Source organism: Clavispora lusitaniae (assembly GCF_014636115.1).
Source record: "Clavispora lusitaniae strain FDAARGOS_655 chromosome Unknown tig00000105_pilon, whole genome shotgun sequence".
NCBI lineage: Eukaryota > Fungi > Ascomycota > Pichiomycetes > Serinales > Metschnikowiaceae > Clavispora > Clavispora lusitaniae.
In genome coordinates this window covers 950,245-962,581 of record NW_027093978.1, presented here as the reverse complement: position 1 = coordinate 962,581, position 12,337 = coordinate 950,245, and the positions used below count along the sequence as shown (strand labels likewise).

General features: G+C 47.3%; 4 protein-coding genes across 4 annotated transcripts; 2 read left to right on the top strand and 2 right to left on the bottom strand. All coding sequences in view use genetic code 12, as the record gives it.

The window, feature by feature from the left end:
• Positions 1-768: 768 nt before the first annotated feature.
• FOB63_003457 (mitochondrial 54S ribosomal protein uL3m) lies at positions 769-1,608 on the top strand (the record flags this gene model as incomplete). The annotated part of the gene is made up of 1 exon (XM_002615420.2): positions 769-1,608. One exon carries the CDS (start codon positions 769-771, stop codon positions 1,606-1,608), a length of 840 nt encoding a protein of 279 aa, XP_002615466.1.
• A 1,134-nt stretch (positions 1,609-2,742) lies between these two features.
• On the bottom strand, positions 2,743-4,191 carry FOB63_003456 (trans-hexaprenyltranstransferase; the record flags this gene model as incomplete). Its single annotated transcript, XM_002615422.2, has 1 exon — positions 2,743-4,191. One exon carries the CDS (start codon positions 4,189-4,191, stop codon positions 2,743-2,745), a length of 1,449 nt encoding a protein of 482 aa, XP_002615468.2.
• A 1,066-nt stretch (positions 4,192-5,257) lies between these two features.
• On the bottom strand, positions 5,258-7,561 carry NTH1 (alpha,alpha-trehalase NTH1; the record flags this gene model as incomplete). Its single annotated transcript, XM_002615423.2, has 1 exon — positions 5,258-7,561. One exon carries the CDS (start codon positions 7,559-7,561, stop codon positions 5,258-5,260), a length of 2,304 nt encoding a protein of 767 aa, XP_002615469.2.
• A 2,344-nt stretch (positions 7,562-9,905) lies between these two features.
• MDH1 (malate dehydrogenase) lies at positions 9,906-10,910 on the top strand (the record flags this gene model as incomplete). Its single annotated transcript, XM_002615426.1, has 1 exon — positions 9,906-10,910. One exon carries the CDS (start codon positions 9,906-9,908, stop codon positions 10,908-10,910), a length of 1,005 nt encoding a protein of 334 aa, XP_002615472.1.
• Positions 10,911-12,337: the final 1,427 nt, after the last annotated feature.

Genomic DNA, 12,337 nt, shown 5'->3' with positions numbered 1-12,337 from the left:
TAACGTGCTAAGTGTAGATTGCTTATGAGAATGGCGGTAAGTATAGTTTGCTTATGAGAATGGCTGGAATTCTTTTTTATTTGTCATGAATGTTCTCATGTTCATGTTCATGTTCTCCGGCAAAAAAACCGGCAAGTTACCAGCTTCTTAGTATTATTTTTGAATTATGTCATCTGAACTGATAACCTTGGTGATAAATACTGCCTTCAACACTGTTTCTGTAAAGTAAGACTAGGCATGCGTCGATTGCACCTACTTGTTTCAGATTCAATGACCAAGAGAACCTGAAACAGAGCGAAAATAATACCAGATGCTGAAATACAAGCTGGTATGGCTACAGTGTAATGAAGAGCTAAAGACAGGATGCCATACCAAACATGGGATAAGGGATTCGAATACGCACCTTCTTGAAGCCAAACCATTCCATTACTTTTCTCAATACGGTTCTTCTTACACAATGACGTGTAGGTAGCAGCTATGGATCCTTCAAGTCTAGAAATGCGGCATGATTAACGACAACATCTCAATTTCGCCATAAACCAATATATCCTACCTTAAACCCGTATTTCATAAACCAATACTACCTTAAACCCGTATTTCATAAACCAATACTACCTTAACCCGTACACCCCATAACACAGAATTCTGCATACCTCAGCCAACTTTATACCACCTCAAGCCATTTCTATCCATACTCAGAAGTTGTCGCGCGCGCACCAATACACTAGAAAAAAACCACTTCTCACCACATCTTTTTCACCATCAACTATGGCTCGGACTTTCTGGTTGCAGCACGGCTTGAAAGCTGCCGGCGGGCTCAGAAACATTGTCTTTTCTCGCGGCGCTGCCCGCATCACATCCATCCATGCGGTTCCGCTGACCATCACTCCCAAGCCTGAGATCAACCACTCGTTGGCGCTTTCCAACCAAAGAAAGTCGTTGTTGGAGAGACCAGGTCTTCTTGGCATCAAAAGAGACATGATTACGTGGTTCACGGAGAGCGGCGAGCAGTTTGGCGCCACGGTGATCGAAGTGGACTCGTGCGAGGTGATTGCCAACAAGTCGGTGGAAAAAGACGGCTACTCGGCGGTTTTGATGGGCCAGGTCGACAAGTTGAAGAACGTCTCGCGCTACCACGTGAAGCTCTGCTCGGACGCCGGCGTGTCGCCCAAGGCCAAGTTCGGCGAGTTCCGTGTGAGAACAGACGACGGCATTATATCTCCAGGCACCGAAATTACCGCCGACTATTTCGCGGTGGGCCAGCTCGTGGACGTTAAAGCCGTTTCGAAAGGTAAAGGTTTTGCTGGTGTCATGAAGAGACACGGCTTCAAGGGTTTGCGTGCCACACACGGTGTTTCCGTTTCCCACAGATCGGCTGGTTCCATGGGTGCCACCCAAGACCCAGGTAGAGTTTTGCCGGGCAAGAAAATGGCCGGTCGTATGGGTGGGCGCAATTGCACAGTGTTCAACAACGAGGTTTTGCACGCAGACGGCGAGGCCGGAATTTTGGTGGTCAAGGGCCAGATTCCGGGGCCAAAGGGCTGTTTTGTCAAGGTTGCCGATGCGAAGAAGCTTTACGGCAAGTCTTTGCTTCAGTTGAAACAGTAGATCATGTACATAGTCAGGAACGGAGTCACAAGAACGAATTGTAGAAGAGAACTTACGATGAGAAAATGGCAGAATACAAATAGGGCCATCACACATTAAATACTTCATTCCGGCATCACGCTTTTAATACTTCATTAGGGTATCACGCTTTAAATACTTCATTCCGGCCAACACGCTTTTATTATTTCATTCTCCTAACTAGCGGCCCGGTACTAATATTCATGCAATCCACTTTCTTACAATTGTTCTGGCCTCAGCACAACCGCAAGAAAATGGGCTAATCATAAATGATTTAGCACATGGGAGAGTTCCAAAAAGTGAAAAAAACACCATTAGCAAAGACAGTTCCCGGATGGTTCTGGTAAAAGGCAAGAACCATGTACGCTTAAGAAACTGATCTTCTGGCGTCATCGGCCAAAAAAATGCGAAGCCTGCTCTTATATAGTATGTTCGTGTGCGGGTAACCCTGCTATCGTTATAGTGCAGATAGGTAAATCTGAGAGCGCAGATGCATATTAGTCCATATTGGCACAACATTCGGAATCATAGATCTTTAGCATAAGAAACACAGACTTCCACATACTGGATTATTGACTACTTATGGAATGAAGTAAAAGACCGATTGGGCTATTAATGATCTGTAGCGCTACTTGCGGATACTTTGACAAGTCAATTGTCAAAGGAAGAATTTTAGACAAAAAGTGACCATAATACAGCATTAGCGGGCCGATTTTTATCATGTTTTTCGTAGACTACTTAACCAAGGCCGGTACATCGGCTGGTGGTGTTAGAGTTTCCAAAAGTCGATCGGAAGGTGACATTTAGTATCACATTTGTTATACTTGAAATCCAATTAAGAATATGGAAAATGGACGAAGACATTCTAGAGATCTTACACTAATTATTTCTTTACCAACTTTTTTGGAATGGCCACATCCGCATCTAGAATCACATCGGCCAATATGCATAGGCTTGCCGATTTACTTGAATTGTCCAAGCCAGACACTTGAATTGTCTAAGCCAGACACTTGAATTGTCCAAGCCAGACATACTTGATTGTGATTTGCTAGTTACTAACCCTTGCCCACTTCCTACACTTTGCATACATCTATCGTTTCATATATACAAGCCATATCAGTTTGTTCTAGTCAAAACCAGGTGGGTCAAGAGCTCCAAGGCCAGACGAGCGTCCAGCTCGGGCAAAACACGCAAGCTGGTCAATGCCCGGTTGCAATAGTCCTGTGCCATTTTGCGTGTCTGGGCCACGCCGTCGTAGCGTTCTACAGCCCGCCGGGCAATCTCCACGTCGCCCGGCTCGGAAAACTTTCTCGCAATGAGCGCACCCAACTTTGGTTCTTTGCGCCATGCAAACAAAACCGGCGCCGTGGCAAGCCCCAACTTCAAGTCGGCCTGGCTGGGTTTCCCGAACGCCGCGTCGGACGAGGTGTAGTCCAACATGTCGTCGACAATCTGGAAACACAAGCCCAAGTTGCGGCCAAAGTCGTAGCACAGATCCACAACGTTATCTCTAGCGCCGCTTAAAACAGCAGCAGACCGCGCCAGCTTTGACATCAACGACGCCGTCTTGAGGTATGTTTTGTGCAAGTAGTACTCGAAGGCCGCGTCGACGTTGGTGTCGTGGGAAACCTGGCCGTTTTCGCCCAGCTGGCCCGGACTGGCGACAGAGTATTCGTGCTGCTCCACTGGAACTTTCCCCGTTGGCGTGGGGACAACTTTCTCGTCGCCGTCGTTGTTGACGGTCTTGTCGTCGGTGAGGACGGTGTTTTTCAACTGCATGAACTCACCTTCCACCAAGTTGGCAATGGAGGTCGAAATCAACTCCACCACCTCGGGATTGCGCAAGCGGGAAATGGCCACAGACGCACGGCCCAACAAAAAGTCGCCGGCCAAAACCGCCATTTTGTTGGTGAAGGCAATGTTGCCGCTGGGCCTGCCTCTTCTAGCATCAGACAAGTCAATCACATCGTCGTGAAGAAGCGACGCCGTGTGGATCATCTCCACAATCTCCGCCAAGCGCCGCTGCTTGGGCAAAATGCCGTTGGCCGCATCAAGCTCGGGCAACCTGTCCAAAGGTTTGGACAAGGGGTCCAAAATGACCCGCGGATTGATGCCGTGCAAAATTGCCAAGGGCGAAATGGACTCGTTTGGCAGCTGCCCGGCCAACACCGTTTCCTGGGGCGTTCCCGGGTACACGGGCTGGTCCGTGACGTCCAAGTAGTCGATGGGAACACGGTCCCGCTCCTCGATGGGAATTGCCAGCAATGCTTTGGAAAGAAGCAACACAATCAACGGCCTGACATTCTTTCCCTCGGCCTCGAAGTAGTAGCTCGACACACGATTGAGCGTCGGGTGGCCCGACCCGATCAACTGCGCAATCAGCTTGGCCATGTTGGACATTTCATGCGAGACGATGGAAAACGGGTCTGAGAAGGCCAGTTTCCGCGGCTGCACCATTTTCTCTGCCGCTTCCACGGCGGCCGGGAATGTGTTTGTGTGCACAGAGCGAACGGCGCTCGCAAGAAGTGGCGAGAGCCGGAAATTGCGCGGTCTAAAGTGGCTCATGGTGCTGGGGCCAGATTGGTTTTTGGCTTTTTGGCGAGTAGGTGTGACGATGATGGAGGTACGGGTGCAGGCATGTGCCCACTGCTGTTTTTGCACTCGGACGAGGTTTTGAGGTTGGAAACGCCGTAGGATATTCCTGGAGGGATAGAAGGCGACCATTTGGGTCCTGGATTGATTTCCTGGCTTGAATGGCGCCGTTGGCAATGGTGGGTGTTCTATACTATATGCAGGATAAACCACAAGTGGTCAAGGTCTGTGTTTTCTTGACCTAATTTGGCACGTAACTATTGAATTTTCTGATAACTGTAATGACGACCATACCATTGGGCAGCCATGCTTGCTCAAATGGTTCTTGCAAGGAATTCATTGGATGGTTTGCCATGCGTACTGCACAATGGCCAAGTGTACCATGACGTTTCATACGTGTTCACACTTGGATTATCATGAGATTATGACCGTGAGAGATTTTTTTTTTTTATGATTCGATGTGCTTTAAGTTTTTAGTTTCGTACTGGGTATGTTGGAACTTTTCGATTCTCTCGATCGCCAACCACCGTAGTCTGAATTGCTGATTCTGCTCCTGCTAATATTATTATAAATGGTAGAAACTATATGTGATATTATTCCAAAACCAGGTATTATGATTATACAAACTTCAGGGTGACCAAAGAGTCAAAATAAATGTTGGTATAATACTGGATCTCCTAGTTTAACAGGATATTATTCAAAAGATATAATAATAGAACTCATTATATTAAGCTAAGAATCTATTTTGCATTCTTAGTAGAGTACGGGAGATACTTTGGAAGACTAGATTTCAAGTAATGTCGACTTTATTTAGAAGTTCATTCCTAGTTCGTTTTGGTTGTCCTAGTTCATTTTGGTTGTTTACTCTTTAGTTCCGTTTAGTTCATTTCAAGTCCACTTTAATTGCCCAGTCCATTCTTCCGTCCATTCTTCCGCCCATTCTTCCATCTTTACATTGCTGTTTCTCATTCTTTACTTCTTCCTTTAGTTCTCTATTGAAATACACGCTACATTCTTCCCAAAAACCACCACAACCTGCTCACTCGTAGAGTTCCTTCTGTGATGGCGACAAGTTGGCAAAAAACACATCAGGCGGAACTAGGGCGCCAATACTGCGATGTGCCTGCAAGTTCAAGTACGTCAAGCCAAGCAAGTAGCTCGCGTTGACCCAGCCAAAACCTTCGGTGGCCACACCTTTGAAGTCCGCGCCTTGATTACCGTACTCAGCGTCAACTTTGTGGGGCACAGCGCCCTTGATAACATTATACTTCTCCACCACCACACCATTGTAGTCAACAAACGCACGAGTCATCATGAATAACCAGCGGTATGCCAAACGGCGCGCGGCACCTCCGTAGTGGTAGTTGCTGAGGCCGATCCATGCCAACATCTGGTGTGGAGCCCATGCGTACGGGTAGTCCCATTGGCGCGAAGGCCGGTTGATGGAGACTTCGCCACGAGACGCAAGCGTACCTGAGACCAAGCCGCCAGCCTCTTCGAACTTGCAGAGCGAGTTCTTGACAAGCTTGTCGGCCTGGTCCTCCGATGCTGCGCCGGCCCACAAGGGCCAGAAACATGTGGCAGATTCGTACTTGTTCTGCTGCTTCTCGCGAACGTGGTAGTCATAGTAAATGCTATCCTGCTCATTCCACAAGTACTTGGTCATGTTCACCTTTCTTTGCGCAGCACGCTTTTCCCATTCCTCTGGCTTTTCGACCGTGCCCCACGGCGTTGCCAACTCGCCTCCAAAGTGTGTGCGGATAAAGTCGGCAATATCCACTTCATACTTGTAGAGCAAAGAGTTCAAGTCCACTGTGGCCAAGTACGCAGCCTTTCCTTCAAGCCGGTACGACGTATCGTGACCAGATTCACGCACAGCACGATCGTGCAAAAAGTACTCGTCAAGCGCCGGTTCATGCAACTCGTGGTTGTTGTAACGTTCGATGAACTCGGCCTGTGAAATGCCGTACTTCTCGACGTATGGCCGCAATACAGCATCGAAATGCGACGCCTCGGTTTCCGGTGGCACGCCGGACCCTTCTGGATGGTAGCAGGAGAGACCAGTCTCCTCATCAAGACGCGGAACAGCACACCACACAGTATTGTATTCTTTGATTGCAGCCAAAGTGGCCCTCTTCAAGAAGTCAGTCATATCCTTAGTGCTGGTAGGACTCACCTCAAGCGTCTTGTCGTAGATGCGACGCGCCATGTCTGTGAGGAAAGGTGGCTGTGAACGTCCCAAGTAGTACAGTCTGTTTGCGTTCAAGATCTTGTGGTAGTGGTGGATTTCATAAATGAAGTTTTCCGTCATGCCTCTGGCCAAACGCAAATTCGTTTGTGCTGCAGGTGTGACGTCTAGCAACAAGCCAAGAACCATCATGTACGAGTCCCAGCCGTACAACTCGTTGAAGCGGCCACCCGGAACCACGTACGGCTCGTTCAAGAGATTGGTTGGATCATTTGGGTCCTGTTTTGCCTCGAGCGCCAAGAGACCCGGCCGCTTGTTGATGGAGCGAATATACTCGGCGTCCATCTTCTGCGGCAACTGCTGGACATCTAGCCCGAGCTGCGGGTTCTGGTCGCGGATGGAACAGAAATACCGGAGCTGGTCCGGCCGGTCATAGGGCACGTAGATACGGACACTTTCCGTACGCACCACTCGTCCCGACGCGTCGACGTACTCGTCGCAGATCTTGGTATCGCGGGCCATATCGGCGATGTTTTCCGGCGTGACTTTGCGGGTGAGAGCTTTCCAAAACAGGCCCAGAATGAGGCGGCGCATGCGGGCCACTGGGTTTTCCTCCAAGCGGCGCTCGTCCAAGATCATCTCGCGCCGGCCAAACCGCTTGGCAATGGTCAACTCTTGCAAGAGGTTCAGAAGCATGTATGTGCCCCGGACCACTGCCTGGCGGAATCCGTTGGAGTTGGCGGTTCCGAGCCGCAAAACCTTGGGCCCCGTGTCCTCGATGGTGATCTGGTAGTTGTGGTCGGTGTCCTCGCTCTGCAAAAGCTGCTCCAACGTGTCGTCTATGGAGGCAATGTAAAACTGTCTGGGCGCAGTCCAGCGTTCGTCAAGCAGGCCCCTGCGGCGAAGCGGGCCCGGCTCGAACTTCTCTGGAGGCCCCGGGTCCTCATGGATCGGAACAATCAGCCCGCGGCGCAACTGCGGCGGCTCAGGCGTCCCCGAATGCGAGCGAAGCGGTTCGGAAACGGAAAACGTCCGGGTCCGCCCGGCACGCGAGCTTTTTGGTGCCGCAATGGGGTTTGTGTTGGCGCCGTAGTAGTCTTCAGGGGCGCCGAACGGATCAATGTCCTCACTGGCGTTGCGGCGGTGCACAGACATGGGATAAGGGATATGGGGTTAGGTTGAGATGGATCGAAAGGTGTTTGTGGCGGGCGGGGATATGTGGTTTCAAAAAACAAACGGAACAGGAAGACGTGTTTGTGGATTTTTAATTTCAAAGGATTGCTTGTTTTGCTTGTGTGGGTTTCAGTTTTGTCGCCGCTTTCTCTACTACTTTGCTACTTTCATCTTCCGCCAGACTGGCTTTGCTTTATATCTGTGAATGCGCGGGGGAACTGTCTGCAGGAACAAACAAACATCGACTTCGATTGGATTCGATTGTGCTATGATTAGAAAGGTGCACAAAGGAAGGAGGGCCATTTCTCATGTTTTTGCAAAGTCTTGGAGAATCGTCTACTTTGCTGGATTGTTTTCTTTTCAAATTACCTGCCTCCAGTAACTAATTCCTGATGCGTCTCATGGTTCGCATTGGCTCAGGTGATAGCGGAAAAACTCTGGATTCGCAATAATAGGGCCATTTATTTTTCTCTGCCAGCGTTTGTATTCTGCAAGTGGCGAATGTGCAATCGCCGATTGAAATCGTAATTTAGTGCCATGGCCAGTGCTTTTGATTATGGCGCTTGCTGTTTTTATCGTGACGTCACGGTGTGAATATGGATCCGGGTAAGAAGGGTCTATGACACAATCAAACCCTCGTCAGTGGTCTAATCTGCACCCCAATCTGACATGCCCACCTCTCGTATCAGGACAAGATCTCCAGGCAACAGTAGATTTGTGTATGGCTTCTCATTGGACAAAATCCAATTAGTATTTAAATCGACTAGCTGGCGTTGGTGTTCAGTAATTGAAATTGCAATGGGGATGTGAAATCAAGGGTCGATACCAATTAGATAACATGAACTTTGACTTAACATATGCGTCTACTGAGTTAACAAGCTTGTAAAACTTTGGTTGAGAAAGCTATAGCAAAATGTTTAAATACAGAGTTGATCTCTTCGCTATCAGCACTTTGCTTAGAAGCTTTTAACCTAAAGAAGTCCAATTACTTATAGGTCTAAAGTTGCGGAATACATTTGATCGAAATAAAGCCATTCTATGCGTTGACCCATTGAATATCGAATGTGACTATTAGTTATGTAACGGTTTCACAGAACAGTTGAGATCTTAGGCATTGAAGCAAATGGGCACCACCAAGAAAATGGCGAAACGAAACTTCTAAGTCCATCGAAAAGTACTGTTGACCTATACAATACTTGCGGTAACCAATCGTTTCTCATGCTTTTAGATCTTATTCTTTTGAACTGTTGGACATGAACAATATTCCCGATAAATGGTTTCAACGCAATTGAAATGATCAATTGGACAGGTCTTAATCGAACATAATCACTCCATTCATGTACCAGAGACGTTTTGAATCCAAAAGAGCCATTTCGATACAAACCACTAATTCTGCCTTCAAATGTTCGAAGTGCTTTTGAAACACAGCTTCTCATTCTACTTATTACAACTCTTCGGATCCAATCACGATGCTTACAGCAATGCAAATGCAAATAGTAGTACGAGTAATGCTCATATGTCCCACTGACATGATGAATATCATACTTCTTCCTGCTATGATCACCAAACTAATAGATCCGTCTTCTTTTCCATTCAAATTGAAAATGGCTAGACCAAGCTTCCATAAGCTTCCCTTTCCAAATTCTATTTCTTCAAGCCCTTCCCAATAAAGCTTCCCCAAGCTTCCTATGCTGTTTCCACACCCGTACATCCCGTCATCCCGAGGACCCTTCAAACCAAACTACATCGGCAACGGGTGGATCCGAAGCAGATGGCTCCTTGACGGCACCCACGTGACGAGTCCAAAGTCCGGAGGCGGGGCAGAGCCACATACCCAAAGAAATCTTTGGTAGGTGGGAATCCTGGGGTATAGTGGTGTACGGGTGTCTCTCCCCGCCTTGTCGGACTTTTGAAAAGTCCGAGCAAAAGCCATGGCGAAAAAATCTCACCAAGGAAAGACCCGGAAGGCGTGAGCAGAATTTCCAGAGCGTTCCGGGCCCCAGAAGCACATGGGCCAGAGCTAAGCCAACCAAAAACGGCTTTTTCCCGGGTTTTGTCGGACAAAGGGCAATTTCCCCGGAGACCCGGGCAAAGTGGGGACTTTCGCACATGCACGCGGCACATCGCATTTCTGGGGATGATATAAATACTCCACTCTTTCCTGTTCTTGCTGTTGGTTTTTTGACACGCCCATTTCGTTTGCCGAGCCAGTGTGTATCCCCTTGAATCCCCTGCTTCTCTCGAATTAGCATATACTCTCACTTTGAAGAGTCCTTGAAATTTTACCCCCATTTATCCCTATACTTTATTTCTCCCCTAGATCAACATGGTGAAAGTTACAGTTTGCGGCGCCGCTGGTGGAATTGGCCAGCCCTTGTCGCTTTTGCTCAAGCTCAATCCGCAGGTGTCGGAATTGTCGCTTTTTGACGTTGTCAATGTGCCCGGTGTTGGCGCTGACTTGAGCCACATCAACTCCGGTGCCGTCACCAAGTCCTTTTTGCCCTCGTCCAAAGAGGACACCACCGCATTGGCCGGAGCGCTCAAAGGCTCCGACTTGGTGGTGATTCCAGCTGGTGTGCCTAGAAAGCCAGGCATGACCCGTGATGACTTGTTCAACATCAATGCATCCATCGTGCAAAGCTTGGCCAAAGGCATTGCTGAAAACGCTCCACATGCATTTGTGTTGGTGATTTCCAACCCTGTCAACTCTACCGTGCCTATTGTCGCTGAAACATTGAAAAAATACAACGTGTTCAACCCTTCGAAGTTGTTTGGTGTCACCACCTTGGACATTGTGCGTGCCAACACATTTATTTCTCAATTGTTCCCTAGCGACACCAAACCTACAGACTTTGAGGTGCCTGTCGTCGGTGGCCACTCGGGCGAAACCATTGTGCCATTGTACTCTCTCGGTGCCAAGTCTTACTACGACAAGTTGTCTGACGAACAAAAGAAGGAGTTGGTGCACAGAGTCCAGTTTGGTGGAGACGAAGTTGTCCAGGCAAAGAATGGCGCTGGTTCTGCCACTTTGTCCATGGCCTACGCCGGCTACCGCTTGGCCGAGTCCTTGTTGAAGGCATTGAGCGGTTCTCTGGTGACTGAATGCACTTTCTTGTATTTGGACTCTTCCATCAAGGGCGCAGACGAGGCCAAGAAGTTGGTCAAAGGTCTTGATTTCTTCTCGTTGCCATCCACTTTGGGCAAGGGCGGTATCTCTTCCGTGGACTACACAGTGTTGGAAAAGGCCAACTCCGAGGAAAAGAAGTTGTTGGAGGTTGCCATTGAGCAATTGAAGGGAAACATTGCAAAGGGTGTTTCTTTCGGAAAGTAGGTTAGTAAAAGTTCTGCGTCAATAAAGAAATGCCAAAGCTTACGATTTTGCATTGTATTACTGAGTTCAAATTCAAATGGGAAGAGCATCAGTTTGTAGGGAAGTTCGACATGTTCTCAGTACGGCAATTTGTTACTGCTACGAAAATTCATTCGAAGATCGGCCACTTTAGGTTCTAAATGAGGTTTCGAATATCGGAGAGCCTCGGACCTTTAGGGTTCATCAGTCTGAAAACGGTTATGATTAGAAACTCTGCTCGGGTTTGGAATGATGCAATTGCCTGACGTGACAGATACCCGATTAGATAGCCATGCTTCTAATTGTAGAAAGAGTACTGTGACGCTTTTAACGAAGCAATCAGTTAGAAGCTTTCAAAGAAAGACGCAAAACGCCAGAAACATAGTCTGTGCAAATTATTACGGTTTGGAATAAAAGTAAGTTTCTTTCTGCCTGGCACTGAATTACTTGTCGTTTTGTGAGTCTTTGTGAGTCTTTTGAGTCTTTTGAGTCTTTTGAGTCTTTTGGGCTTTTGAGTCTTTTGAGTCTTTAGTGACTCAGTTTCCTACTTGAAGTACTTGGTGGCCGTCTAATAGTTAAGTTCTGTCTCATGACTAATGTATAAGAATTTGGCGTTATTCTTGCAATATCACCCAGTTCGCACAGATTGCTCAAAAACAAGAAAGTTCATCGAATACCCATTGCAATCCACATAACAATATCAGGATATCGAAGAGCCAGAGGCCAAATCGGAGTGTTGCCTAGGCTGATAAGGTGATTTGAACACAGAGAGAACTTTGACAGCACAATTGATGGATTGATCTTTGGGAACTAGAAATCTAAACTATAGTAGCCATAAAGGTTCATTACAGATTTTACATATTAGGGTAACACCAAAATACTAATTTGGGGTCTCAACTGCATCATACGTAACAACAAGTTCTCTAACCAATAAGAGGTGAACAGATGTCAAATCACAATTGGTGCTTGTTCTATTCGTACTGTTTGAAAACAATAACCTTGCCTCAAAAGTCGTTGCTTTCAACTTGAATGGCACTTGCTCCATTTTTGCTCTAATCAGATTATTGGTCATCGACAGAAGCCTAACTAAGACGAACACATAAGTCACTTCATTCAACTTTCCTCATAGGCCACAGAATTTCAATCAGAAATTATTACATGCCTGGTTTGCTCATACTGATTTACGATCGATCTTCCAAGTTTGAAAGTCATTTATCCAAACTAGCTAATACGAAAGCAAAGTGATCCTCATGAGTCTGTATTTCTCGTGCTCAAGTTGCTTGTATCTTTATCTGGTTGCTTGTATCTTTATCTGGTTGCTTGTATCTTTATCTGGTTGCTTGTATCTTTATCTGGTTGCTTGTATCTTTATCTGGTTGCCTGTATCTTTATCTGGTTGCTTTGTATTG